The 27,198-nt window shown below is 33.8% G+C and overlaps 6 protein-coding genes and 1 pseudogene across 14 annotated transcripts; 5 read left to right on the forward strand and 2 right to left on the reverse strand.

Annotated features, from left to right (window-relative positions):
- The first annotated feature begins 511 nt into the window (after nucleotides 1–511).
- Nucleotides 512–2,674, forward strand: LOC9311490 (WAT1-related protein At5g40210). Its single transcript, XM_002875376.2, has 7 exons — nucleotides 512–780; nucleotides 861–926; nucleotides 1,078–1,191; nucleotides 1,485–1,737; nucleotides 1,851–2,012; nucleotides 2,101–2,249; nucleotides 2,349–2,674. Exons 1-7 carry the CDS (start codon nucleotides 590–592, stop codon nucleotides 2,503–2,505), a joined length of 1,092 nt encoding a protein of 363 aa, XP_002875422.1. The 5' UTR covers nucleotides 512–589; the 3' UTR covers nucleotides 2,506–2,674.
- A 632-nt stretch (nucleotides 2,675–3,306) lies between these two features.
- On the forward strand, nucleotides 3,307–5,947 carry LOC9311491 (WAT1-related protein At3g28070). Of its 3 annotated transcripts, none has more exons than XM_021025267.1 (7): nucleotides 3,307–3,577; nucleotides 3,665–3,730; nucleotides 3,832–3,945; nucleotides 4,854–5,100; nucleotides 5,172–5,333; nucleotides 5,422–5,570; nucleotides 5,654–5,947. In XM_021025267.1, exons 1-7 carry the CDS (start codon nucleotides 3,381–3,383, stop codon nucleotides 5,793–5,795), a joined length of 1,077 nt encoding a protein of 358 aa, XP_020880926.1. In that variant the 5' UTR covers nucleotides 3,307–3,380; the 3' UTR covers nucleotides 5,796–5,947. The 3 variants fall into 3 exon arrangements, with proteins under 3 accessions (XP_020880926.1, XP_020880927.1, XP_020880928.1); XM_021025268.1 differs by having other exon boundaries at nucleotides 3,563–3,577; nucleotides 3,827–3,945; XM_021025269.1 differs by lacking the exon at nucleotides 3,307–3,577 and having other exon boundaries at nucleotides 3,680–3,702; nucleotides 3,827–3,945.
- Nucleotides 5,948–6,018: 71 nt separating this feature from the next.
- Nucleotides 6,019–9,949, forward strand: LOC9311492 (WAT1-related protein At3g28100). Of its 3 annotated transcripts, XM_021025270.1 has the most exons (8): nucleotides 6,029–6,297; nucleotides 6,390–6,455; nucleotides 6,585–6,698; nucleotides 7,993–8,239; nucleotides 9,226–9,387; nucleotides 9,470–9,511; nucleotides 9,588–9,618; nucleotides 9,698–9,796. In XM_021025270.1, the coding sequence occupies exons 1-8, from the start codon at nucleotides 6,101–6,103 to the stop codon at nucleotides 9,700–9,702; spliced, it is 864 nt and encodes a 287-aa protein (XP_020880929.1). In that variant the 5' UTR covers nucleotides 6,029–6,100; the 3' UTR covers nucleotides 9,703–9,796. The 3 variants fall into 3 exon arrangements, with proteins under 3 accessions (XP_020880930.1, XP_020880929.1, XP_002875424.1); XM_002875378.2 differs by having other exon boundaries at nucleotides 6,031–6,297; nucleotides 9,470–9,618; nucleotides 9,698–9,949; XM_021025271.1 differs by lacking the exons at nucleotides 9,226–9,387; nucleotides 9,470–9,511; nucleotides 9,588–9,618; nucleotides 9,698–9,796 and adding an exon at nucleotides 8,812–9,219 and having other exon boundaries at nucleotides 6,019–6,297; nucleotides 7,993–8,269.
- Nucleotides 9,950–10,634: 685 nt separating this feature from the next.
- LOC9311494 (WAT1-related protein At3g28130) lies at nucleotides 10,635–14,499 on the forward strand. Of its 5 annotated transcripts, none has more exons than XR_002332078.1 (7): nucleotides 10,639–11,189; nucleotides 11,361–11,426; nucleotides 11,568–11,681; nucleotides 13,342–13,588; nucleotides 13,687–13,848; nucleotides 13,948–14,080; nucleotides 14,158–14,499. XR_002332078.1 is itself a non-coding variant. In XM_002875380.2 (7 exons), exons 1-7 carry the CDS (start codon nucleotides 10,993–10,995, stop codon nucleotides 14,291–14,293), a joined length of 1,071 nt encoding a protein of 356 aa, XP_002875426.2. In that variant the 5' UTR covers nucleotides 10,644–10,992; the 3' UTR covers nucleotides 14,294–14,499. The 5 variants fall into 5 exon arrangements, 4 of the variants coding, with proteins under 4 accessions (XP_020882033.1, XP_020882031.1, XP_002875426.2 ...); XM_002875380.2 differs by having other exon boundaries at nucleotides 10,644–11,189; nucleotides 13,932–14,080; XM_021026373.1 differs by having other exon boundaries at nucleotides 10,648–11,189; nucleotides 11,361–11,468; nucleotides 13,932–14,080.
- A 2,766-nt stretch (nucleotides 14,500–17,265) lies between these two features.
- LOC9311495 lies at nucleotides 17,266–18,170 on the forward strand. The gene has a single exon (XM_021026269.1). It carries the CDS (start codon nucleotides 17,432–17,434, stop codon nucleotides 17,984–17,986), a length of 555 nt encoding a protein of 184 aa, XP_020881928.1. The 5' UTR covers nucleotides 17,266–17,431; the 3' UTR covers nucleotides 17,987–18,170.
- Nucleotides 18,171–19,029: 859 nt separating this feature from the next.
- LOC9311496 (protein ALTERED XYLOGLUCAN 4-like) lies at nucleotides 19,030–20,982 on the reverse strand. Its single transcript, XM_002877044.2, has 3 exons — nucleotides 20,564–20,982; nucleotides 20,006–20,286; nucleotides 19,030–19,928 (listed from the first exon to the last, which is right to left on the reverse strand). The coding sequence occupies exons 1-3, from the start codon at nucleotides 20,790–20,792 to the stop codon at nucleotides 19,161–19,163; spliced, it is 1,278 nt and encodes a 425-aa protein (XP_002877090.2). The 5' UTR covers nucleotides 20,793–20,982; the 3' UTR covers nucleotides 19,030–19,160.
- A 607-nt stretch (nucleotides 20,983–21,589) lies between these two features.
- LOC9313159 lies at nucleotides 21,590–22,520 on the reverse strand (annotated as a pseudogene).
- Nucleotides 22,521–27,198: the final 4,678 nt, after the last annotated feature.

Below are 27,198 nucleotides of genomic sequence, written 5' to 3' on the forward strand. Positions count from 1 at the left end.
CCTGGAGGGACCCTACCTATGTGATACCCTCTCCCTAAAGATTAGTGTTAGACCACTCCATATATTTGTTGATTTACCCTGAGTTATAAAAAAAAAAGAAAAAAAAATGTATGGTCGTATGTTTTTTTCGGCATCCTTTTATTCCAATTCTATTGTTCTTGTCGAAAAACTAATATCACATAGACATCTTTGTACCTTAATAGCTTTAGTTTTTTTTTGGTGAGCCATAAATAGTTTTAGTTTTAAGTAGTACTACATTTTAATCCGCAGTATACCGCATGATGATTTAATTTTAAAGTTAGTATAAAAATATTTTGTAAATTGTATCTCTTTATAACATATTTATTTATATTATAGTATACGGTATATCACGAGTCCACAAGATAATTATTAATAAAATGTTGTTGTTGGTCGAAAGACTTTAGCAGTAATGAGAAAACTAATTGACCACTTGTCAAATTCCACTTACTAAAAAACAAATAAATCAAATAACTTAAAAGAGTTGAAGTTGAGATTTCTTAAGCTCCTAAATTGGTCAAACCCTCAAAACAGAGTTTTAGATTCAGACAATCAAAAAAAAGAAAAAAAAATGGCTGGGAGATTCTGTCAAAGAGACGGCGGGATCATGACGGCGATGGTGGCGGTGGTGATCTCCGACGTTGGAATGAATACTCTGTTCAAAGCAGCTAGCTCAAAGGGAATGAGCTCTTATGTCTTCCTCGTTTATTCTTATGGAATTGGAGCTCTTCTTCTTCTTCCTTCTCCTTTCCTCACTCACAGGTCTCTCTCTGTATCTCTCTCCATCAATTCTTCTTTTTCTTGAATCTCCAATTCCAAAATCTTGAAATTAAAAATCTCAGGTCAAGATCTCTCCCACCATTAAAATTCTCAGTTCTTTGTAAAATGGGACTTCTTGGATTACTTGGGTAAGTTCTTGGTCTCTATGGTTCATATTCAAGATCCAAGATTTGTGTTTATTAATTTACTAATTAGTGATGATGATGATGATGATGATGATGATGATGATGATGATGATGAATTGATGATGATGATGATGATGATGATGGTGATGTTCAGATGTGTGTATTTGATGTTGGGATACACAGGAATCAAATATAGTTCTCCTACTTTGGCATCAGCAATGAGTAATCTCACTCCTGCTTTCACTTTCCTCTTTGCTCTTCTCTTTAGGTAACTTTCGTTGCAAACCCAAATTCGGTTTGATTCATTTTCAGTTCTAATCTCACTAACCGAACCGAGTTAACTTACATACCGAATTCGGATTTTGGTTCGGTTTATCAAGGATTCTTTGTTTGATATTCGGTTTGGCATTTTGATTTAAAACTTATTACTAGGTGTAGACATTTAGAAATTCTCAATTTATCCTGTTTGAAAATTTGATTACCTCGTTGGTTTTTGAATAAAAGATAATATCTAAATTTAGACCAAAATTTTGGACTCATAATATATTTTGGTATGGTAAGAATGGAGAAGGTATCTATAAAGAAAAATAGCAGCGTAGCCAAAGTAGTTGGGACAATAGTTTGCATAGTGGGTGCACTTGTGGCCACTCTATATCATGGCCCCATCATCTTCGCCGCATCTCAACCGTCGTCCATTTATCTCCCTCAGCCTCTTTTGGCACCTCCATCGCCACCGTCGAATTCTAATTGGGTCATTGGCGGAGGTCTTTTAGCCCTTGAATACACTCTCATTGCCGTCTCTTACATTATTCAGGTATAAAGAAAATTAACATTGTAACACTTTGGTCATACATGGTATATCTATTGAATTTTTTAACGAAACTTAATCTAATTTAAATCTTTTCTTAACATTTTTGGTTGGAGTAGACACATATAATGAGGGAATATCCGTCGGAATTTGCCTTGGCACTTTCCCACAATGTCTGCGTTTCAATCTCTTGTGCATTTGTTAGTTTATTTGCGGAGAAGAACAATCCTAGCGCATGGATTATGAGATCGAAAATTATGTTGATATGCATCGTTGCAACGGTATGGAATGTTTCTATATATAGTTTTAATCAATTACAATATAACTAGTTATCTTATTAGGTTTAAATTTGTGTTAATGTTACATTAGGGGATGGTAAATTCGACGGGCTATGTTGTTGAGTCATGGACAGTGCGACATAAGGGGCCAGTATTCCTAGCAATGTTCAGGCCATTATCTATATTAACCGCAGTGGTACTAGGGGCAATATTTCTAGGCGATTCTCTCTATCTCGGAAGGTGAAAGAAGAATGTTTAATAACTCAAAAGATGGATCACCACATTAGTATTATTCATCTTGAATTTTCACTTTCAATTTTTACTATTTTTATTTGGCAGTGTGATTGGTGGAACGTTGATATCAATCGGTTTTTACACGGTTATGTGGGGAAAAGCAAAGGAGGAGAAGGCTGATATCGAAACTAATGTCGCAACATCTTCGCATTCGAAGAGAGTTCCGCTTTTGATGAATTACGCCGCAGAGAAACAAGTCTAACATTGTAGCATTTTGTACTGGTGTTGCAACAATTAATTTTCAAGATTTCAGTGTCCATAATTTATTATTTCATAAAGCAAATGGCTGTAGCGATTTAGCCAAATCCAATGTCTAAGGCATAGTGGCATGATTAGTATATAAATGGAGAAAACGACCTTTGTTTGAGCTACGTTATGTACAAAAAAATTGAATCTAAAGTCGTTCTTCTTCGAAAACAATTCAGAAAATTAGATTTGAGGCAGTGGCAAAACAAGAATTGTGACTGTGTAACGTCCCGACCGTCCTTATCAGTGAGCATTCATGTCCTCTCTCGGGTCCGTAGGTCCCACCCTGTCTAACGATCGGTCCGCTACGTCCCGGATGCTTTAAAGACTTGTTTATGCGTAACAGAAACTTGGAAGCGAAAGCGATAAAGTAAAACAAAGGCATTCATAGTTATATACCGCTTGGATTTTCAACTGAAATAAAATGTGTACCTCTTTGAAATTAGTACTGTTCTAATATTCTTTTGTACCACATTGATTAGTTACCATAGAAGCGATTAACCTCCTACAACACCGGTCAATGGCTACCAATTCAAATTAAAGCCTATTTAGTTTGCATATTGTCTAGTCTAATTTGTGTGAGAAATCCAGTGATGAAAATATGGCCGGAGAATTTTATACGCGTGTATATCTATCTCTATTCTCTAGTGGTCCTTTTCTATAGTACATTGTCGCAAAGAATAAGGAATCTTATATAATTAATTCAAGAAACGACAATTATTGGACCTATAAAATGTCATTTCCTTTTTACTCGTAACATAAATAAAAGCAACAAAGGGATAACAAATTAAAGACTCACATTCCACAACAATTTTTCTATCATTTCCAATAATGGCCGGAGCCGTAAGTCTTTGGCGGAGAGAGGCCATGTTCTTGACGGCAATGCTAGCGGTCGAAACTAGCGTTGTCGGAATAAGTACTTTGTTTAAAGTAGCAACTTCAAAGGGACTCAACATTTATCCTTTCCTCGGCTATTCCTATCTTCTAGCTTCTCTTCTTCTTCTTCCTTCTCTTTTCTTCACCAACAGGTTTCTAATAACTCTAATCTTTATGAGACCATTTATAACCATTCTTTTGTATTGATTTCATTTGATTTGTATGTTTTTGTTTTATAGGTCAAGGTCACTTCCTTCACTAAGTGTCTCAATACTCTGTAAGATCGGACTTCTTGGATTTCTAGGGTAAAATCAAAATAACACATTGAATATGCAACTATCTTCCACTAAATGTTGCTAATATATGATTTTTGGCTGAAAATTTAAATTAAAAAAAAAAAGAACAGATCAATGTATGTGATCACAGGATACATAGGCATCGAATACAGCAGCCCAACCTTAGCCTCCGCCATAAACAATATCACTCCTGCTCTTACCTTTATCCTCGCCGTTATCTTCAGGTTTTTGTTACTTTTACTAATTACTAATTATATATAAATTGTTTTGCTGATTTAAGATTTTTTTCATTCAGATTAATACAGAATATTCTAGTCAACAAGTCGAAATTGTAAACATTCCGGCTTAATTAATTTTAATAATTATAATATGTTCTTTAGATCAATTACGTCAAACTTCCCCAATGATTTTTTTCAATTCGACAAATTATGTTTTTCTTAGATCATGTTAGTTTTCACTTCACTATAGTTTTGTAACCAATTCTTTTCCACTAGCTGTCTTACCTAATATAGAATATTTGTTCACCCCTATATCCCACAACTAATGTCTCATCCTCTTATTTACAGTAAATTAGGTAAACAATGTTAGGTAAATAATAAATGTCAGAAGAGTACCAATAAAAGATTGGGTGAAATTTAACTTTATCAAATATATATATACAAATATAATCATTTGGATCATTTTAAGATATACTAATATTCAACAAGCTAAATAGTAACTATAACTCTAAGATAATAAGATCACACTATTAAACAAATCTAAATTCATTTGATTTGTTGTATTTCGTGTAGCTGATAAAGACTTTTAAGTAATTAGGTAAATAATCTATATATATGGTAAATGCGTTTTAATTGTTCTTCTTTCTTTCTTTCATTCTTTCATTCTTTCTTTCTTTCAATGCATATATTTATTCAGGTTTTTGGCATCTATATTTATGGTAATTGATATGAAGATAAGTTTGTTACTATCGCACTATTGCACTATTGCACAATCTTGTGGTCCATATCTAACAAGGCTGTTTGCATGAACAGAATAAATGCGTCTTAATTTGTGTTTCATAACTTTCATTGATTATTTCTTGGCCTTCTTTGGAATAAAACGTAACACAATAAATTCCATTTTGTGAATAAAGAATGGAAAAAGTATCTTTCAAAGAGAGAAGCAGTGTAGCCAAAGTGATGGGGACGATATTGTCACTAATAGGTGCCCTTGTGGTGATTTTCTACCGCGGTCCACGTGTCTCCGTAGCATCTTCTCCGCCGTATCTAAACTTCCGACAGCATTCCCCACCGTTGTCATCTTCAAACTCCGATTGGCTCATCGGTGGAGCTCTTCTAACCATACAAGGCATCTTCGTTTCTGTCTCTTTCATTCTCCAGGTAATACTTTTTTTTCTTATACATCTATAATAGAAATAATTTCATTCTAATGATATAACGATTTTGGACAGGCACATATAATGAGTGAATATCCAGCAGCATTTAGAGTCTCCTTTCTTTACACTGTATGTGTTTCAATCGTGACCTCAACGATTGGACTAGTAGCCGAAAAGAACAATCCAAGCGTTTGGATCATTCATTTTGATATTACTTTGATTACGATTGTTACTATGGTATGTTATGTAAAATTTTTTTAAATATTATCAAAATCTTTTCTTTTTGATTTTAACATAGTTTTGTTTTTTATATAAAATATTTCAGGCAATAATAACTTCAGTATACTATGTGATTCATTCATGGACAGTACGTCACAAAGGACCTCTATACTTAGCGATATTTAAGCCTTTGTCGATTTTAATAGCAGTGGTTATGGGGGGCATTTTTCTCAACGATTCTCTCTATCTCGGATGGTATATGAATCAATAGTCTTCATACACATATCTATAAACAAAACATTTGCTCATCATCTTCGATTTTGTCCTTTGTTTTGCAGTTTGATCGGAGGAATTTTGATATCATTAGGCTTCTACGCTGTGATGTGGGGCAAAGCAAACGAAGAGAAGGACCAGTTGTTATCATTTTCTGGAAAAGAGAAAACCCCTCTTCTATTGAGTGGCGAGAACGACCAAATTTAAATAAGAAAATAAATTAAAATCATGGATAATCTCTTATATAACGTGCAAATTGCTTTGTATAGAACTTAAAGATGACTATCTAATTGTTTTTAAGTTACGTATATTGAACGACTATCTAAATTCATTAGATCATGTATATACGCAATAGCTTATAATTTATTGGACCCAATATTATAAAGTCAACAAACGATAATTATTGGACCCACAGAATGCCATTCCTTTATATTGTAACATCAAGAAAAGCAACAAAATAATAATGAATTAGAGACTCACAATTCACACTACTCTTTCTATCATTTCCAATAATGGCCGGGACATTAAGTCTCTGGCGGAGAGAGGCCTTGTTCTTGACGGCGATGCTGGCGACTGAAACCGGCGTCGTTGGAATGAGTACTTTGTTTAAAGTAGCAACTTCAAAGGGGCTCAATCTTTATGCTTTCCTCGGCTATTCTTATCTTCTTGCTTCTCTCGTTCTTCTTCCTTCTTTTTTCTTCTCCAACAGGTTTCTAATAACTTTATTCTTTAAGACCATTTATAACCATTATTTTGTATTGATTTCAATTCATTTGTATATTTTTTTGTTTTCCTTTACAGGTCAAGATCACTTCCTCCCCTAAGTTTCGCAATACTTTGTAAAATAGGACTTCTTGGATTATTAGGGTAAAGTCTAATTAACACAATCTTTTTTTCCAATTTTAAATATGAAATTATGTCCCTATTTGTTAATATGTTATTTTATGGGGCCATTCTAATAAATGGTTTTTGGCTGAAAAAAAAAAAACACAACAGATCAATGTATGTGATCACAGGATACATAGGCATCAAATACAGCAACCCAACCTTAGCCTCTGCCATTAGCAATATCACTCCTGCTCTTACCTTTATCCTCGCCATTATCTTCAGGTTTGATTTTTTTCTTTTCCCAATATTTGCAGATTTCAGATTATTCTAAAAACAGACTATTCTAGTTCACAGCCGAAATTGTAACAATTTCTTCCCAGGCATAATCAGCTAAATAAGGCAACTTAAAATTGAATATTGTTTTTAGTTCACCAACTTAAGTTTTTTTTTTTAAGTTGGATCATGTTAGGTTTTCCTAATTTGGTAATTCACTAATTCCTAGTTGCCAATTGCGGAGCCCTATGCGGCTATGCTACCACTATCTCAGATACATATGTATATGTATAGTGAATTCGGTAAACGACGAGTGGTGAAAATTTAATTATATAAATAAATATGCTAAAGTTGTTAATATAAAATAAAATAAAGGTGATCGTGAAAATTTTAGATAAAAATATAATGCATTATAATATTAAATATATATCTTAAAAATATATTTATTTAAGTTATTTAGTAAATGAGTTAACACATATTCAAAATATATGATCTACATTCAAGAGTTGTATCCACCGACACATATTTTAAAAAACTATTTTAAAGTACATTTCTGGAGTGTTGAAAAAGTTATTATTTTGAGTGTGTAAAATAAAGTTATGGTTGTAAATTAAATTTGTAAAATATTTTAAGGAATATTCTTTTCTTTTTTTTGTGCAAACCTTTTTGAAGGAATATTCTATTTAATATTTTCTAAGCTTTGTACTATAAGTACTAAAATTTGATGAGGGATTAGAACAAAGTTAAGTGAGTGAAAAAGAGTTTTATAGACACTCACAAATTCTTTCTCACTCACTTAGTTTGGTTCTAACACCTCACCAAACCTTGGTATTTATAGTACAAAGCTGAGGGAATATTACATAAAATATTCCTTAAGATATTTTACAAATTTATGTTACAACCATAACTTTATTCTACTTACTCACAATCGTAACTTTTTTTCAACAAATTCCAAAAATGTAATTTTAAAAATGTTTTAGTGAATACAACTCTTGAATGTAGACCATATAGTTTGAATATGTGTTAAATATTTGGATATAAAAATTAGTATCTCTTATTTTTTAGCATCCAAGAATTTGTAACAATACAATCCACTTCTCTAAGTATCGAGTTCATTTTGAGTAATACTGATTGCGCTAATACATGGAGTGGAAAAATGCTAAGCCCCAATTGTTTGTTTGCATTATTCAACTAGATGCGTATCAATTCGTCTTTCTTTGACTATTTACGATGGCATTTATGCCTTTGTTTCTTATTTTAGAATCCATAAAATATAACACATAATTTTAATTTGTGAATAAAGAATGGAAAAAGTATCTTTCAAAGAAAGGAGCAGTGTGGCCAAAGTGATTGGGACAATATTGTCACTAATAGGCGCACTTGTGGTGGTTCTCTACCACGGTCCACGTGTCTTCATTGCATCATCTCCGCCGTATCTAAACTTCCGTCAGCTTCCTCCACCGTTATCATCTTCAAATTCAGATTGGCTCATCGGCGGAGCTCTTCTAACCACAAGAGACATCTTCGTTTCTGTATCTTTCATTCTCCAGGTAACATTTTTTGTTCTTATACATAATAGATATACTCCAAAACTTTATGGTTAAGTGGAGAACCATAACGACCATAAACTTTTGTTGTAACCATTTCGAGGGTTTATAAGGAATTGTGGGATGAGTGAGAGCTCTAGTGACAACAAATTATCTTGAGAAAAAAATGTAGTAATGAGGATAAAATGAAAATTATACCGCAGTTTCAAAATGATGAATGGTTAAAGTTTTCAAGAGCTCAAATGAAAAAATATAGGGTTTGAATGGTAACTCCATACAGCTATAGTATAGGTTATACCGTTTTGACAGTTACCAATCACAAAAACGATATCAAAAGTGTTATTAAAAGTTTTACTCTCAGCTTTTTTGTACAGCATTTTTTTTTTTTTTTTGATAAATTTTATCGGCTGATCCGGTCAGCCCCGATAGAAACGCACCGAAGTGCTTTTTTGTACAGTTTTCATTTCCAACTGTTTTGTACAGTTTTACACTATTCCGTAAAAACTTACGGATCCATAATGTTTTGACGGGTGCGGAAAAAAAAATAGAGAGAAATATAAATAGATTTACGTGGTTCATCAACAAAATGTTCGATATGTTCCATGCAAAAGAGACTAATTTTGTTATCGGAGGCAGAATTTTTAAAATACAACAGATTGGATCCTCGATCCTAGGCCAAATAGAGAACCTAACCTGAAAACAACAACCCATAAAGAATTACCCCATACTAGCAACACTCATGTGCTATCACAAAACAACGTACAATCAAATTCTAGGCTAATCAATAGATGATGGAGTTGGTCATAGTCCAATAACGATTTGCTTACCTATAGAAGAGAATTCTCAAAGGGAAGTTCTATTTCATAAACATTGGAGTTTAAAACTCGATATAGGCATATAGGTAGAGGCGGCCATGAGGTCAAGCAAGACAAGCTTGAACATGCATCAATTTTATTTCAATGTTTATTCTATATAATGATTTTGGACAGGCGCAAATAATGAGTGAATATCCAGCGGCATTCACAGTCTCCTTCCTCTACACTGTATCAGTTTCAATCGTGACTTCAGTGATTGGACTAGTAGTGGAAAAGAACAATCCAAGCGTTTGGATCATTCGATTTGACATTACTTTGATTACAATTGTTACTATGGTACGATATTCGTATTTAAAAAAAATTACCAATATATTTATTTACTTTTGATCTTAACATAGTCTTTTATAAAACATTTCAGGCAATAGTTACTTCAGTGTACTATGTGATTCATTCATGGACAGTAAGTCACAAAGGACCTCTATACTTAGCGATATTTAAGCCATTGTCGATTTTAATAGCAGTGGTTATGAGCGCAGTTTTTCTCAACGATTCTCTCTATCTTGGATGGTATGTGATCAATAGTCTTCATTATATTATACACATATATACAAACAAAATATTTTCGATTTTTTGCTTTATGTTGCAGTTTGATCGGAGGAGTTGTGATAACGTTGGGGTTTTACGCTGTGATGTGGGGCAAAGCAAACGAAGAGAAGGATCAGTTGTTACTTTCGGAAAAAGAGAAAACCCCTCTTCTATTGAACGGCTACAATGACCAAATTTAGTATGTTGTTGTTACATACTCGTAGTTACACTTTTGGTTAATGTGTACATATTGCTTTGTACATAACTTGAAATATTACTATAATTTTATTTATGATAGATTTTATTGATATCATTATAACATAATTATAAAACAGATTAATATAATTAGATCAGAACAATATTGCATGACATCCAAGCTTGAAACCGATTAAGCACAATCCGAGGGGGAGATTTGAGATTTGCAGGTGGCATATCCAAGCTTGGTTTGAATCAAGACAATAGAGAATACACGATAAAAGCTCTATTCAAAATGTTTCGAAAAAGTTAGCATTTCATATGTAAAAACGTTTATTTTCTTTTGAATATAATTTAACACTAAATTAAAAAAAAAGAACAGTATTACATGACGAAAACTTAGTCATTTGGATTTCGATCCGGGTGCTGTATCGATATTCGATAGTGTATCTGCGGGAAACTCTTTGTTGAAGAATTTGTCCATCTCCAAGCGTTACAAAAACATTCAAGGTTTGTGAACGGGACTTCCCATTCCAAGAGAGTTAAAAGAAAAACCACTCTTGAGAAGGTCCAATAAGGATAAAGAATTTTAAATTTGTTATGAAAATCAAATTCAACAAACATTCCACTAAGAAATCAATGGTGTAAAATCACCAACACTTCCCACTTATAAATGGATGGTGTAAAACACTTATGTGGAGACCACCATCACTAAACATCTCTATATTTCTTCTCTATATATACCATCAAATTCATTGTAAAATGTACACAAAAAAAAAATCACAACAAAATCAATGCAAAAACTCTCTCTATTTTTTACTTCTCTCTTATATTGATACTTCTTTCTTAAGTTATAAAATCATTTGAAATACGTTTTCACAACAAAATTATCCAAATTTTCATTTCACGTCAAACTTTTTTTTTTTTCATCGAACACCATTTTTATTAAATAATTAGAAAGATCATTTCACGTAGAACTAGGAGAGACCAAACGATTAGGAAGGCCCACCAAAATTCCAATAATTTTATTTTTGTCGTAATCATCATTTTGGTCCCAAAGAGGAACACAAGATATTATAAAGAACTCTGGTGGATTTTTATAAGGCTTCTCTCATTAGTCATTCCACACATTAAGCTCTCTATCTTTTGATCTTGCCGACAATGGCCTCCATTAGTCTCCGTCGGAGAGACGCCGTGTTATTGACGGCGATGTTAGCGACTGAAACCGGAAACGTGGCGATGAATACTCTGTTTAAAGCAGCAGCTACTTCGAAAGGCCTTAATTCTTATACCTTCCTCATCTACTCTTATCTCATTGGCTCTCTTGTTCTGCTTCCTTCTCACATCTTCTCTTACAGGTTTCTAGATAACAACTTCTTTTTTAAAAAAAATTTGATACAATTCATAAACCATATTTGATTGTTTCTTTTTTTTTTTATTATTATTATTTATTTATTTATTTTTTTTTATTGATTGTTTCTTGTTTTGTCAAAAAATTTCATTTGATGATTTGTGGATTTTTTTTGCAGGTCAAGATCACTTCCTCCATTAAGTTTTTCAATACTCTGTAAAATTGGAGTTCTTGGGCTGCTAGGGTAAAGCCAACTACACTTCTTGTTCTTCTTCAACTTTTGAATGTAATTATTTTATCTAATTTTTAGTAAAGCAATTTTTATTAACCTGAAAATGTTCCTAACATATTTTACTTTTTACTAATATAAATATAAAATGAACAGATCAACGTATCTGATCACAGGATTCATAGGCATCGAATACAGTAACCCAACTTTAGCTTCAGCCATTAGCAATATCAATCCTGCCATTACCTTCATCCTCGCCATTATCTTCAGGTTTTTAATCCATTTTCCTTTTTTTTTCTTACATTTATGAATTGTTCATTAGTGATGTCAGAAATTTTCTACCCATTAACAAAAAATATATAGCAGAAACTTTTTTCTCATTAATAAGCGTCACATATAAGTGGTAGTGGTAGTGGTAGTGGTAGTGGTAGTGGTAGTGTTAGTGGTAGTGTTAGTGGCAGGAACTATGCTTATAGTTAGTCGGACTAACTTAGTCCCTGATTTTTTGGGTTACTTTAATAAAGGGAATATAATACAGATAGGATTATTCAATAGAAGTGTGCTGTTTTGTAGATTAAGGCACTTGAATCATCAGTTTGCAAAATAAATAAATAAATTTTGTACTTAATTTACATGTTTAGTAATAAAATTTCAGAATAATAAGTTTTTAACAAAGTTTAGTTATTGTTAGATCTACATCAGGTTCAGGAAAATGACAGGGATAATTGTGTGGCACATGTTAGTCAGGTTCATTATTTTAATTGGACATTAGCTGTAATGTAAACATCATTGGTGATGTTCTAAATAAAAACAACAATTTTAGGTTTTTGTAACACTAATTTTTTACTTTTCTTTTAATGAATTTTCTGTATATAAAGAATTTCAGAATTTTGATTTTTTAGAAGAAGATTTGATATGATCAAAAGAAAGTTTGAAGTTTTTTTTTTCTTTTGAAATTAATCAGTTTGGAAGTTTTGAACCGATGTTAACTGATTACCCCGCAAAATTAAAATTTTGCGGATCAATTTTCAAAACAAATCGAACCAAAATATCGGATCGACGTCTCAATTAAAATGCCTAGCTAAGTCGATCCCTTTCCTTTGTGAGATACAGAGCGGGCCATATGAGTCCCGAAAACACATTATGATTAATCTTGAACATTAGGAACATAGAGGCTAGAGCACATATGGTACCCTTATTTACAGTATTATTAATGTGAGTAGTAATGACAATGTTTTATCGGTGCTTGGAGAAACTAGAACAAAGCAACCCATAAAAAAAATTCCAATTTCGTAGTTATACATTTTTGTAAAACCTAAACCTTTTTATTTTTAATTATTTAAAATTTTAGTACACGAAAAAAAAAACCAAAAACAAAAACTCTGAGAGAGTGAAAACCTACCATATAATTATAGGAGCGAAACCCGAAAAGGCAACTAAAAATTTAGAAATACCAAATGTTCCCTCTTAATTCCGATTACATAATAAATCCACCGCAATTTTTTTGTGGGGCTATTCTGAGAACCGAAGCACAAATTACAATGTCTCAAAACCTCTTTTAGGATGATTTAAAACAAATAACCAAAATTTTGTGATATACGCAATGACAAAGTTATATTTTATTTTATGTGAAAATTTAATTTATCATATGTAAAATTTTTATATAAACATGTAATTTCTTATAATATAAATTTTATATTATTCTTTAATGTGTTAAATGTAGGTATATTCATTTGCGAGAAGTGCAAATAACTACATTTTTAAAATTATTTTTATTTATTAACGCGTCAGGTTTTATTACAAATTTCATTGGTAATAGTAATTTTGAAAATTTTCATTTCTATGATTAAAATGATTGCTTTTACTATTTAGCAAAACATTTCTTCATTTAAATATTTGTCATGTTTTCAATTTGTTAAACAAAAAACAGAATGGAGAAAGCATCTTTCAAAGAAAAGAGTAGTATAGCCAAAATGGTTGGGACAATAGTTTCACTAGTTGGCGCACTTGTGGTAGTTCTCTACCATGGTCCACGAGTCTTCACCCCATCTTCTCCGCCGTTTCAAGAACTCCATCAGCTTCTTCCGCCGTTATCATCCTCAAACTCCGATTGGATCATCGGTGGTTGTCTTTTAGCCATCAAAGACACCCTCGTTCCTGTTGCTTTCATTCTTCAAGTAATACCATATTAATACTTTTTACTTGATATCTTGATGATACATGTATGTACATAAACTAAATTTTCCTCATAGTAGATTAATATTGAATTGGACAGGCACACATAATGAAGATATACCCAGCACCATTCACGGTCTCTTTCTTCTATTTTCTGATTGCTTCAATCTTGACGTCATTGATCGGAATCGTAGCAGAAGAGAACAATCCGAGCATATGGATCATTCATTTTGACATTACATTGGTTTGCATAGTTGTCGGGGTACGTAAATTTTTTAATTTTTAAGAAAAATTAATTATATTTTAAACTTTGTTTCAATACTATAGTATAACTATTTTTCTCAGGGAATATTTAATCCAGGATATTACGCGATTCATCTATGGGCAGTACGTAATAAAGGACCTGTTTACTTAGCTATATTCAGACCTTTATCGATTTTAATAGCAGTGATAATGGGAGCGATTTTTCTTGGCGATTTGTTTTACCTCGGAAGGTATACAGACACACTTGTTTGTGAAACAAGAAAAACCAAACATCTAATGGTTAATTGTTTTTTGGTTAATGTTGCAGTTTGGTCGGAGGGATTTTGATATCATTAGGGTTTTACACTGTGATGTGGGGAAAAGCAAAAGAAGAGAAGACTCAATTGTTGTCGCTTTCAGAGGAAGCTCCTCTTCTAATCAAAAACATAGACGACCAAATATAGATTTAAAAGAATGTTTGGAAACGATGATTATTATGATTAATTATCTCTTTGTAGAATGTGTTTATGTTGATAGAGATGAGAAGCACTCTATGTAGTAACAATAAAATGGTACTATATAGCTTGTAACTGAACAATAATTTTTATTACTCACACATGTTACAAACAGATGTATGTTTAAAAATAATAATGAACATGTTCCAATGCCAGCCCCAAAACTCGCAAAACTCATTGACAAAGGAACAGATTCAGCTTGTTTGAAAGCATGGGCAACCACGATTATGAAGACGGCCTCCGGGCAGACAGGCATATTCAACTACGATATTCCATCTATCAACCTCACGACCACTAAGTTTCTGGACCACTATGTTGTTGAAAGTTAAACTTGATTTTGAATCAAGTTTAATTATTGGATCATCTGGTGGGCCAAATACACCCCCTTAAAAAGTTCTAGAAATTTTCTAGAATCATTTTCCACCTCCTTAAACTTAAGAATCTAGATATTCTTATAGAATAATCTAGATAATTAGAATATTATAATCTAGATATTATGTTAAGAACTCTCTAGATTTAGGATTAAAATATTTTAGATATTTTGTAGTTGGAGACTATAAATACCTCCTCCCTCTCTCATTTGTTGGAAGGTTGTGAAGTTGTCTTCAAATTAAAATAAAAATAATAAAGTTGTATTTCCTAAAACTCTCTCTCAAATACATAAACACATTTTCCATTACCTCTAAATTTTTTTTACTCTAACATATGTGGCCACGTCTTGGATGAAATGCACAAGCTGAGGATCTTACTTTGGAAGACCATTTCGATAAAATGGTGACATGAATAAATTAATACTCCGGCCACTCTGCTTTAATTTAAGGCTCCGGCCACTCTGCTTCCGGCCATCAGCAAGGTTCGAGTTTTTCAGTTTTCCGGTGATGTTTCCGATTGACCTTTTTGTAAATTGGGTTTTCTGCGTAATGGATCTTGGTCCAAGCCCGTAACATTTTAAACTTTTTATAAATTTAAATTTAAATGTTTTTAATATTTTAAAATTTTATAAATTTTAAATAAATAAATAATAATATTTAAAAAATTTTGAGTAATATTTTACTTCCGTAAAAGTAGGCATAACCACGGTTACGGTTATGGTTTATTAACCACCGGTTATGATTATAAATTTTCTCTAACCGTAACATTAACCACTATATATACTGTTAAAACGGTTACGGTTAAATACGGTTACGGTTACAACGGTTACGGTTAAATACGGTTATGGTTATTTGATGATTACGATACGGTCAATATTAAAGACAAAAGGTTAGATTTTTTAACCTTTAGAATAAAAAAATTAATGATGATATATCAAATAATATTTATTTTATAATATCTAATATATGTGATTATGTGTTTCAAATATATGTAGTTAATTAGCTATTTTGTTCAGTTAAATAAACCAACGAATAACTAAATCAATGGTCATAATTATAATGATTGAGTTATTGTCATATTGCCAACACTTTTTTTTTTTGTCAACATCTTAAATTAAACGCTCAAAAGAGCCATTCCTGCGGAATATTGTTTACATAAGTGATGTGAAGCGGTTCGGTACGAACTTGTCGAGCCAATTATCCGCTTTTACATTTGCGCTACGAGGAATTAAAGATAAAGAAAAACTTAAAAATTCATCCCTGTCACTCTTAAAGTCCTTCAGGTATACTGAAAAAGCCGGCCATTCGGTTGAAGAAGACACCATCTTCACCAAATCTGAACAGTCTATAAAGAAAGCTACATCTTGGTTGTCAGCACCAATCATACACTTCATCGCCCAAAGAAGAGCTTCGACTTCTGTATGTAGAGGAGATAGACTTCTGCGGATGTTGGCAGCTCCCATGGTTGGCATCTCTCCATTTGATGATGTACAATACCATCATGTTCCTGAAAAAGTATCGGTTCCTTTCCATGATTCATCTATGAAACAACGATATCCTGAATAGTCATATTGCCAACACATATTCCAAACAATACTATAGAGAGGATGTGGTGAGAATTAAGAAACGATTACAAGAGTAGTGGACTAGTGGAATGGATTAATTTTAGTAGTGGGTGCATTGAACCATCTAAGACTTTGTTTAGTGAAATAAGGGCTACATGTAGCAATCAACCTGTAATATATGCGCTCAACTAGGATCACCCTGTACTTTCGACCTCTACCCAATTCACCCTGTATTTTTCTTCTTCTTCCTAATTCCACCTAAACTATAAAATTCTATTCAATTAACCAAATTCAATTAATCGCGGAAATTGCGATTTAAAATCAATAATTCGCATTCATTATTTCGTGATTTTGAATACACCAGGGTTTAAAAATTTCTCAACAACATGTCAACAACACATTGAAAACCTTAGCCGAGTCAAGATTTTAAACTCTGATATACCCAAATCGCGAGATAATGAAAGCGTATTATTGATTTTAAATCGCAATTTTAGAGATTTATTGAATTTGGTTAATTAGATAGAATTTTATAGATTGGGTGGAATTAGGAAGAAGAAGAAAAATACAGGATGAATTTGGTAGAGGTCGAAAGTATATGGTGATCCTAGTTGAGTGCATATATTACAGGTTGATTGCTACAGGCTGCCCGTAAAATAATTATGTATTTAAGGTTTTAACTATACAGTTAATTATGCGGTTAACCATACGGTTAACTAACGGTTTTGATACGTTTACGGTTAATTAACAGTTACGGTTAATATATTTTTTAACCGTAACTAATCTATTTTTACGGTTAACGGTTACGGTTATTAACCGTTTTACACAGTTACGGTCCGGTTACGGTTGAGAAACGATCCGATTATGGTTCAAAATACGGTTACGGTTAGTTTTTGGTCATGTCTACGTAAAAGTTATTTAAAAAAAAGTATATCAAAATTAGTAAAATATAAAATTTAATTTAATGACTTTGAAATATTTCCCCTTTCCCCTTCGTCTTCTTCTCCACAACTCTCTCTCTCACTCCCTCCCAAATCTCTCTTCTTAGGGTTTCTCTCTTCACCAAAAACTCCTAAATCTCTCTCTCAGATCGTCACTACCCTTTTCAATTCCATCCTCAATCTTCAAAATCCCCAAACGAAATCAATCAAAAGATGTCGTCACAAGGCTACGCAATCGAGCTCTACTTCGATCCATCACTCGAGAACCAAGTCTTGAAAGCTTGGAACGTTTTCGCTCGTCGTCAAATCAGTACAAAGCTAATCAACAACGAGTCTCGTCCACACATAACTTTATTCTCATCTTCATTCATCGATTCAACAAAGCTTGAACCAATCTTGAAATCATTCTCATCGAAACAAGAACCAATCTCTCTCTCTTTCTCTTCAATTGGAAGCTTTTCTAATGACAACAATGCTCTGTTTCTTTCGCCGACACCGTCTCTTTCGCTTCTTCAGCTTCAGGTTCAGTTATGTGAAGTGATTAAGAAAGAAGGGTTTGAGATTGGTGAAGAGTATCGTGTTGATTCTTGGGTTCCGTTTTGTCCTGTGGCTGTTGATGTTCCTAAGTCACGTATCTCTGAAGGGTTTTTGGTTTTGAGAGATTTGAAGCTTCCTGTGAATGGTTATGCTATGGATATTGGTCTTGTTAAGTTTTCTCCTGTTCGTGAAGTCTTCTCTTTTGGTCTTGGTAACAATTTGGAATCTTGATATGAAAATGTTTAGCTTTGAGTTAGTAACAATCTGATTATGTAATTCCTTTGGTTTTAGTTAACAAAAGTTTCGAGCTTGTTTGGTGGAACTTGATGATCTTGATGGAACAGTATAGAAGCAATTATGTTTATGTTACATCTACTTTTAGTTTATGGAGTTTTGGTGAAAATTTCTTTGATAACGAAATGCTTGAATCGTCTGCAGATTAGAGTTAAGCTTGACTAAAGTTGTATTATTGATTTGAGATTCTTCAGTTCTGTTTCATGTCTTTGTGAATGAACATGAATTGGTCGAAGCCATCTCGCTGTTAATATCTTCTCAGTTGACTGTGTACAAAAGGCTCGAACTTGGTGATCTTGATGGAACAGTATAGAAGCAATTATGTTTCAAGGTTTTTGTAAAAGGTTTGATCTTCTGGTTCTTCAGAGCTTCTCCATATGTTATAATTCACTGCGATCTTGTTGATCTCGTTTTCGCTGGTTTGTAAGTTACACTTTATGGAACTATATAGAAGCAATGTATGTATGGTAGGTAAAGAAATTTAGCTATTAGGTTTCTGTTTCAAATTGTGCCGAATGGTGTGAAGAATTTGCTATTATCTGTTCTCAATTTACTGTGTACAAAAGTTTTGAGCTTTCTGTTTCTGTTTTCGTTTCAAAATTGTGCCGGATCAAGTTTTCGTTGTTGATGGAATAGTGTAGAAGCAATGTACTTATGGTTGTGGTAAAGAAATCAGCTATTATTCTTCAGGTTTTTTATTGTGCCGGTCTGCCGGAAAAAGTTTTCTGTTAAAGATTTGAGCTACTTCTAGTGCATGTAGTTTGGTGCATACTTCTTCAATACCCAAATGCTTGAATCTTCTGCAGATGAGAGAGTTAAATTCGGCCAACGTTATATTATTGACTTGAGATTCTTCATTTGTACTTCATTTGTGTTTTGTAACATGAATTGCTCGAAGAAGCCATGTTGTGTTAATATCTTGCAGGATTCAACAGGAAGCACTCGGTGAAAACATGAAACTGTATTTATATGAGGTAAACGAAAATTATGTGTTCTATTGAATATTGTGTATCTCTCTATGTAAAAGAATGAATCACATCAATGAATAACATCAGTATTCATTTAGAAAAGTAAAAGAATGTTTCTGCTATGTATGTTTTTGCACATATTATCATCTTAACTGTCTAATTATCGCCATTAGAAACTCATTCCACGCATCAATTGGCCCAGGCAAACACCAGTGCACGCAATCATTGTAACCTTTCATCCATTTATTTCCCCAGTAACCATTCGGATGCCCATCGGGTCTCATCAGCATAACCCTCGTCACATCCAAAACCGCAAACTTCTTTGCTTTGTTGTTCCGTTTTGTTGCTATACCTTCAACCTGTTCAATCTGAGATCTCCTGATCTTCATCTCATTGCTCTGCAGGTCAATTTGGTTTTCTCCAAAAGGACTCGTCCTGCTGCAAGTTCCTCCGGTATCCCAAGTCCCATTCTCGAAATGGGCAGGTGAAATAGTCCTCAGTACCGTCACCAAATTATCCTTACACTTCTCACACTCATCGATAAACTTAAAGACAGCTGAGTAAACAAGCTTAAACCCTTCTTCCGGGCTAATCTGAGTCATGTTTGGTAAGTTACAGTAAATGCAACCCAGTGTCTCATCTCCTCTATGTATAAATATCGGTCTGAAGAACCAGTGAGCAGCCGAGACAATAGCAATGTCTGTATTCGGCAGACCCTTAAACCACCCTTCATCGATCTTGCCAATGTCTAGATCAAACAATCCAGTTCCTGTATTGTTACCATCCCTCCTCTCTCGTTCCTCTACAAGAAACTTAGTCCACGAAGTCGAGAGAGTAAAATCATGTTTCGGAAAGTACCAAATCCTGTTTCTATCTTCTCCATCTTTGTAAATGACCTTAGGAGTTTCTTCCTACACAAGCAAACACACAAAAAGCTTAAGCAAAAGCAATGATTCTTACTTGTAACCAAAGTAACACATTATATTACCATTGACAACAAGCAAAGAAGAGATTCCATATGGTTCCTAGCTACAGAATCACCAATAAAACTCATCTTCTTGCCTCGAACCATACCGAGAAACACCTTCGGATTAAACCTAGGAAGATTGCAACCATCTGGTTTCCATCTCCAGAACAAGAAACTCCTGTCTGGTCTCCCTTGTTTTATACAGTTCTTTGAGTCAGGAATTGTAGAACAGCTTGAGTTTGTGTACAAAGATCCTCTTTTGTCTGGAACCCAATGTCCCTTGAATAAATCACATTTAGGATCTAACCAAAAACCACAACAACAAAAGATAAAACAAATCAGTAGAATTTTCAGAAAAAATCTCAAGAACACAAAAATAACAAAATATATTGAGAGATTTTCAAAAACAGCAAAAACGTGGGAATAGTTAAAATATAATAATCAAAAATTTTATAAGTTTACAAATACAGAAAACTTCAACATAAAATCATAATTTCAAAACAATTAACAATTAAAAATAATCCATATATTCACATATTTTGTTGATCATATTTTCTGTTTTATTTGGTTTTACCTTACCGATTTGAGGTTGGAGAGAAAGAACATTTTGATCAGCAATGGATTTAAAAGGATTCTGATAAACGAAGAAACCGGTGAAGAAGAGAGTTATACAAAAAGAAGACAAGAAAAATGGAGATGATCTTCCAATGTTCATAATCATCCATCTCTCTGATTTTTTCTCTGAATTTTCTCGAAATATTGATGATGATTGTTTCATTGTTGCATGTCGATCATCCCTAGAAATCATACCCACACATATATACTTAAATGTCTCTATCTATATATACAAAACCACACACGCGTTTCTTTTCATTGTTTCCTTAAAAGTTTAAATTTGGGTAGTGAAAATGAAAATTTATTAAGGAAAAAAGTTATAACGGCGATTTTTTATGATATTTTTGTATATTTTGTTTGTTTTTTCAATGATGATGTAACGGTAGCCGTCAAAGAATACACGTGGCGTGAGGGAAGATTGTGTGTGTTTGCATGTGAATTGTGAATTGATAAGTCTTTTCTAGTTTTCTTACACTAAACCATATTTCACGGCGCAATCTCTTTGTTTCCTTTTTGTGGAAATTTTGTTGCCACTTTTTGTGTATTTTATTTAACGCGTCTAGTGTAATCTTTCTTGATTTTATCGAATTCAAAACTTTACTACTAGGAGATTTCTAATATTTGAAAATAAATACATAAATCCAAGGGATTTGTATATCATAATTCACCAATACAAAGGAAAGATCACAGTCTCACAGATTCATGATGATATGTAAATATATGTATTTAATCATCTAGAGTATCATCTAGTGAATGATGAGGTCCAGTGGAAATCCGATAGAGATTTTTTATTAGATGGACTCATCAAAAATTAAATAATAATAATTTGTATTCCGACATTTAATGGATAAAAAACAGATTTTAAGAGAAAAAATAGTGTTTTAGACATATATGGGATCCGAAAAAATGTTATTTGAAGTCAATTACACGACGATTTTGTTGTTGTATCATTACTAGTATTAAGCTCTAACCAAATTTCTTCTGAAAAAAAACGGGAAAAATGTCGGTTAATAGCCGAACTTTCAAAAAATGGCCGTTTAATACGTGAACTTGTTATATGGCCAATTTAAACATGAAGTAAACGTTGACCGGCCAATTTAAACATAAAGTATTCGTTGACCAGGCCAAAAACCACACGCCGTTATCTGTCGTTAACAGATCTGATAACAGCCGTTAACGATTCCGTTATTACCTAAAACGACGTCGTTTTGGGCTTAATCGCCGCCGTGTCTTCAAGCTCCAGCAACGCTTGCTGCTCCATTGGAGCTCCTTCAAACGTGCTACCAATGAAAAACGAGAACGGAGTCGGAAACTGATTCTTCCTCAGATCCTGAGATTCCTTATCTGGTTTCCCATTCAATCTATTCGACAATTGAACCACTTCTTTCATCAAAACCTCAACCTCGTTCGCCAATTCGTCCAGATTCTCTTCACCGGACGGTCGATCTTCAAGCCCCGTCACCTTCGCGACGAGGTAAGGTTTCGTACGGACGAGATCCGTGACGCGAAATCGTTCCTGACCTTTACAGATTAAGAAGAATCGATCATCGACGAGACGCTCGTGCTTCACGATTTCTCCGACGCAGCCGATTCCAGCTGCGAAACCTGAAACGGCGTCGGAGTAGACAACGTCGAATCTGAGATCGGATTGGAGAAGCGTTTGCATCATGACTCAGTAACGGAACTCGAAGATCTGAAGCGGGATTGTTGCGCCGGGGAAGAGAACGAGAGGTAGTGGGAAGAGAGGAAGCTCTACTAGGTCATCTGATTTGGGCGGATTCGCGTTGTGGTGCTTCTCGGAGAAGGAGGAGGATGAACATCGGAAGGAGAGGAGTTTGCAGCTTTGACGGTTGATGCTCCGGTAAGTAGCTGGAAGATGTAGAGGATTCACGGCGGCGATTAAGCCCAAAACGACGTCGTTTTAGGTAATAACGGAATCGTTAACGGCTGTTATCGGATCTGTTAACGACAGATAACGGCGTGTGGTTTTTGGCCTGGTCAACGAATACTTCATGTTTAAATTGGCCGGTCAACGTTTACTTCATGTTTAAATTGGCCATATAACAAGTTCACGTATTAAACGACCATTTTTTGAAAGTTCGGCTATTAAATAACATTTTTCCTGAAAAAAAACACGATCGGTTGATATTAGAATGGTAGGTTAAATTGACCGGTTGAGTCGTAACGTCATTTTCACCTACCAAATATTTCATGGTCAGATTAGAAAGGTTTAATTCCTGGTAAATCCGTAAATATAATTTTCAATGATCTTATTCTTAATTCCATAGTCTAAAATTTTGTGCGGAATGAAACTGAACAGTCCATTACATGGGAATATAAGATATTTAAATCTAATGCTCTAAATGTATCCAGTGGTTCATAAGGCAACAATATCTACAAATTAATTGATCCAACCCAAAACATTGGTCCAGCCCAAAACATTGGTCCAGCCCAAAACATTGGTCCAGCCCATGCCTAAAAGAAGAAGAAGTTGATTCAGATTTGTGGTTTAGGACGGACATTGGGGGATTGTTTCCGATGAATTTCTAATGCCAAGTCAAAGTACATTATCTAAGTAAGTGTGTATGTAGAGGGGTCTAATGCTTGAGGAAAAAAAAAAAAAAAAAAAAAAAGAGGAAAAAAAAAAGAGGGGTCTAATGCTCAAGTAGACGTCATTGAGGTCGTTTATCACTTCACTTTGATACTGTGAGCTTCATTGCGCTGTCGATGGACTGATTATCTTTGCTTCCATATTTTTATCTTTTTTTTTATCATGAGACCAAATCATTAGGTTTTATAATCTTGTAATGCCTAAACCTTTTCATTTAACCAAGTGTCATTAGCTCAAATGGTAAAGATCCTATGCGAAGCTTAGAGGTCGCCGGTTCGAGTGACGTTTGGGACGAAACTAATATTACATGTTGTGGTTTCGGGCATGGGGGGATTACGGACTTTGGTCCAGAACCTCTTGGTATTCAAAAAAAAAAAACATTTTCATTTCAATGAAAGATTTACATTCTTAGAAGAAAAACTGTGTATATTACATCAAAATAATATAAATAATAATAGTGACATAAGTACATTCTATTGTGGATATAGTAAAGTTTTTAATGGGATGATTGTTAAAATTTATATACTAGTATCATGTGATTTTAAAGAAATATAATCCAAAGATTATTCAAAAAGAAAAGAAATAGGTGCAATTTGGAGCTTTAGCTTTTGTTAATGGAGTTCAACAGTTTGGAGCTTTAGCTTCGCGTTGAATATAGGGATTTGTTCAGCACCTTTAGCGGAGTTGTGGGGAGTTTACTATGGTCTAGTCATTGCCTGGGAGAGAGGATTTCGACGTGTGGAGTTGGAGGTGGATTCCAAACTGGTGGTTGGTTTTTTGCACACAGGGATAAGCGATGCTCATCCGCTGTCTTTCCTGGTACAGTTGTGCCAAGGCTTTATCTAAAAAAACTAGCTAGTCCGGGTTAATCATGTGTATATGGAGGCTAATCGTCTTGCAGATGTATTAGCAAATTATGCGTTCTCGTTGGATCTCGGTTTTTTTGTCTAGATTCTTGTCCTGATAGTGTTCATTCGCTCTTGTTGGATGATGTTAACGGGATAGGGGTCTCGCGTTTTGTTCGTTTGTAATACTTTTTTTTTATTTTATAAATAAATAAAGGAGTCAATGACGCACCAAAAAAAAAACAAGTGGTCTAAACCCCAAAACAAAAAAAAAATTTAAAGGAAAATGGACTAATTAACTTGATTTCTTTTTGGAGTCATGTGACACTCTTACTATAAACATGACTCCATCCCTAGTACACTGTCGAGCGGCGCGCGCGCATGTTACATTCCATCATACATGTGTACATGTTTGGTAATGCTAAGCACTAGCCGATTATGTATTCATTGGATGGAGGGACTCTCGGATGAGGCTAACAAAGAGACCATTAATCTGGAGGTTTCTCATAGATTTTACCCTCATGTCGCAGATTAAGTTAATATTACATGGTAAACAAATATTACATGGCCAATTGTGGTATACTCTCGGATCTCTCTGGACATAATCCTCCGTCGAATTGTTTGCAGGATATGATGACACTCCTTCTTGTGATAATTCATTTCTTTCTCCTTACTATGTGAGACGTTAGCTTTTCATCCATTCATAGTTGCTTGTTCATAAATTTCTTGACCCGAGTTAGGAAGTGTAACCATTGCTTCATTTTCATGGATTATGACGCATTGACGCAGAAGCTTAATTGTTCAATGTGTGTTTGGAGTGTCCTAAACATGTTAAAATCACATGTTTTTTTACTTAGTTTACATGTCTACTCTTCCTTTCACGTGCATATATATGTTCTTGCTAGTGCTACGAAAACTCAACTATCAATTCAGGTGAAGTGATATATATGCAATTTCTCCTTCACCGAAACCGATTTTAGACGTCACCCTTACACAACTCATATGAGTTACTCTTGATAGCTCAAAATACCATGTCTTTAACTTAACACATTCACCACGAATAAGGTATAGTACTCCTACCATCTGCTTTATATATAGATACACATTTATTAGCATGAAATGAAAAACTTATTTTTTATAGAGAAACGTTGACAACGTTTTATGAAGATTGATTTTCTAACCCTCTTGTGGATTCAATATTTGGCAATAACTCCAACTTTCTTCTTCTTAGTTCTCTCACTACTGTGTTTGTGCATCTTAACGAAAAAACTGACAATTTAATCATACTACTCGTGAGGTCGTCCCAAAATAATATCCTTCGAATGAACCATTTGCATATGCACTAGAAAACAAGATAACAATATGACGTATATATACTCGAAATCGGGGCCTAAGATTGTGTTGTGTCAAATATGGACTGGGGAAGAAGTATTAATATTGTCTCTCTATTATTCACATGATTTGTCAATTCCACAACTCATTACAAATTAACTCCTCCAAACCTGCCATTAAGCCAAATATATGTCATATAAAGTAATTTGGGTTCTATAAATGGCCATTCCAAACACGTAAATAGTAATACTACATCGTCAAAACTCAATTTCTATTGACCACATTTTTGTTTACGGTGATACTCTTTCGAAGACTAGCAGTCCGGTCTGTGAACTAGTTTACATTTTGGTCTTAAAACACGAAAACATAGTCATCTTCTCTTCTGTTTATGGCCCTCATACGGCTAATGTGTTGGCTGATGAGTTGGCTAAGTGTGCACTTTATGCACTTGTTGTATCCTCCTCTATTGGAGACCTGACTCTTTAAGTTTTATTGAAAACTTCTTTGACCAAAAAAAAATAAAAATGGTTTAGCTTTCTACTCGTGAGGCTTTCTAGAAAAGATGAAGAGTAGATACAACTTGTTAGTCTTGAGATGAGTGAGCAGAGGATATGGAAATTTCAATAATTTGTAAAAACAATTCATCTGACAAATACAAAAGACAAGTGTATTAAAAATAAAATAAAGGGAGAATAACTAGAATTACCCTTATATGGGGATTAATAACTAGAATGACTCATATTTTTTAATAATAACTAGAATGTTTTCATTTTTTTTTAATCTCCAAAATACCCCTATAAAGCTTTGTACAGAAAATCATAATAACAAAAATGCCATTAAAAAAAATGCCAGCTAGGCAAAAGTTGCCGTTATTTACAGAAAAACCTGTCATTATTTACAGTTTTGCCACTGATCTCTGCGAATTCAAATAAATCTGTAGAAAAAATCTGCCACCGATTTTAGAAATCTGCCACCGATTTATAAATCTGCCACAAATTTAATTGTATCGTTATCACTGAATTGTTTTCTTGCCGATTTGTTTTTGAACCACAGATTTGTTCTACAGATTTATTTCTACCACAGATTTAGTATACAGATTTTTTCATAGGTTACTACCGATTTATAGGCTATTACAGATTTTTTGTCTACCACAGATTTGTCTTACATATTTTCTTTGATGACATCGCATATTTCCTAGGTTTCGCAGATTTATTTCTACAGATTTGTTTTTTCTACAGACTTATTGTCAATGACGTTTCTGCAAACTTATTAATAGTACCTACCGACTTATATTAAGTCTGTACGTTGTTGCAGATTTGTTACTGCAAAAGATAATAAATAGACGGACTCTTAGTGATCACAGAGTTTTACCTCTTGACGGCAGATATATTATGAATCACAGATTTATTTCCCATCATCACAGATATATGTGTCGTAGTTGTTGCATACTTAATCTAGACTTATATTCTACAGACTTGTTGTTACACTTTGACCGCAGATATAGTTTTACAGACTTATTTGAAGACGCCACAGATTTGTTGTTACACTTTGATCGCAGATTTATTTGGTCTCTAGATTTATGTTGTCACAAAATTATTTGGTCCCTATTTTCATCATGCCAAGGGATTTTGCACTTCCAATACCAGAGCATGTTGCGACTAAAGTGTGTTCGCCACCTATTCCGAAATAACAACCAGGTAGGCCTAAAAAGTCAAGATTTAAATCTGCCTTTGAGAAAGCCATGGAGAATAAGAGGCGTAGGACACAACACACGTGTACCAGTTGTAATGAAACTGGGCATAATCGTAAAA

This window comes from Arabidopsis lyrata, assembly GCF_000004255.2.
Source record: "Arabidopsis lyrata subsp. lyrata unplaced genomic scaffold ARALYscaffold_5, whole genome shotgun sequence".
Taxonomy (NCBI): domain Eukaryota; kingdom Viridiplantae; phylum Streptophyta; class Magnoliopsida; order Brassicales; family Brassicaceae; genus Arabidopsis; species Arabidopsis lyrata.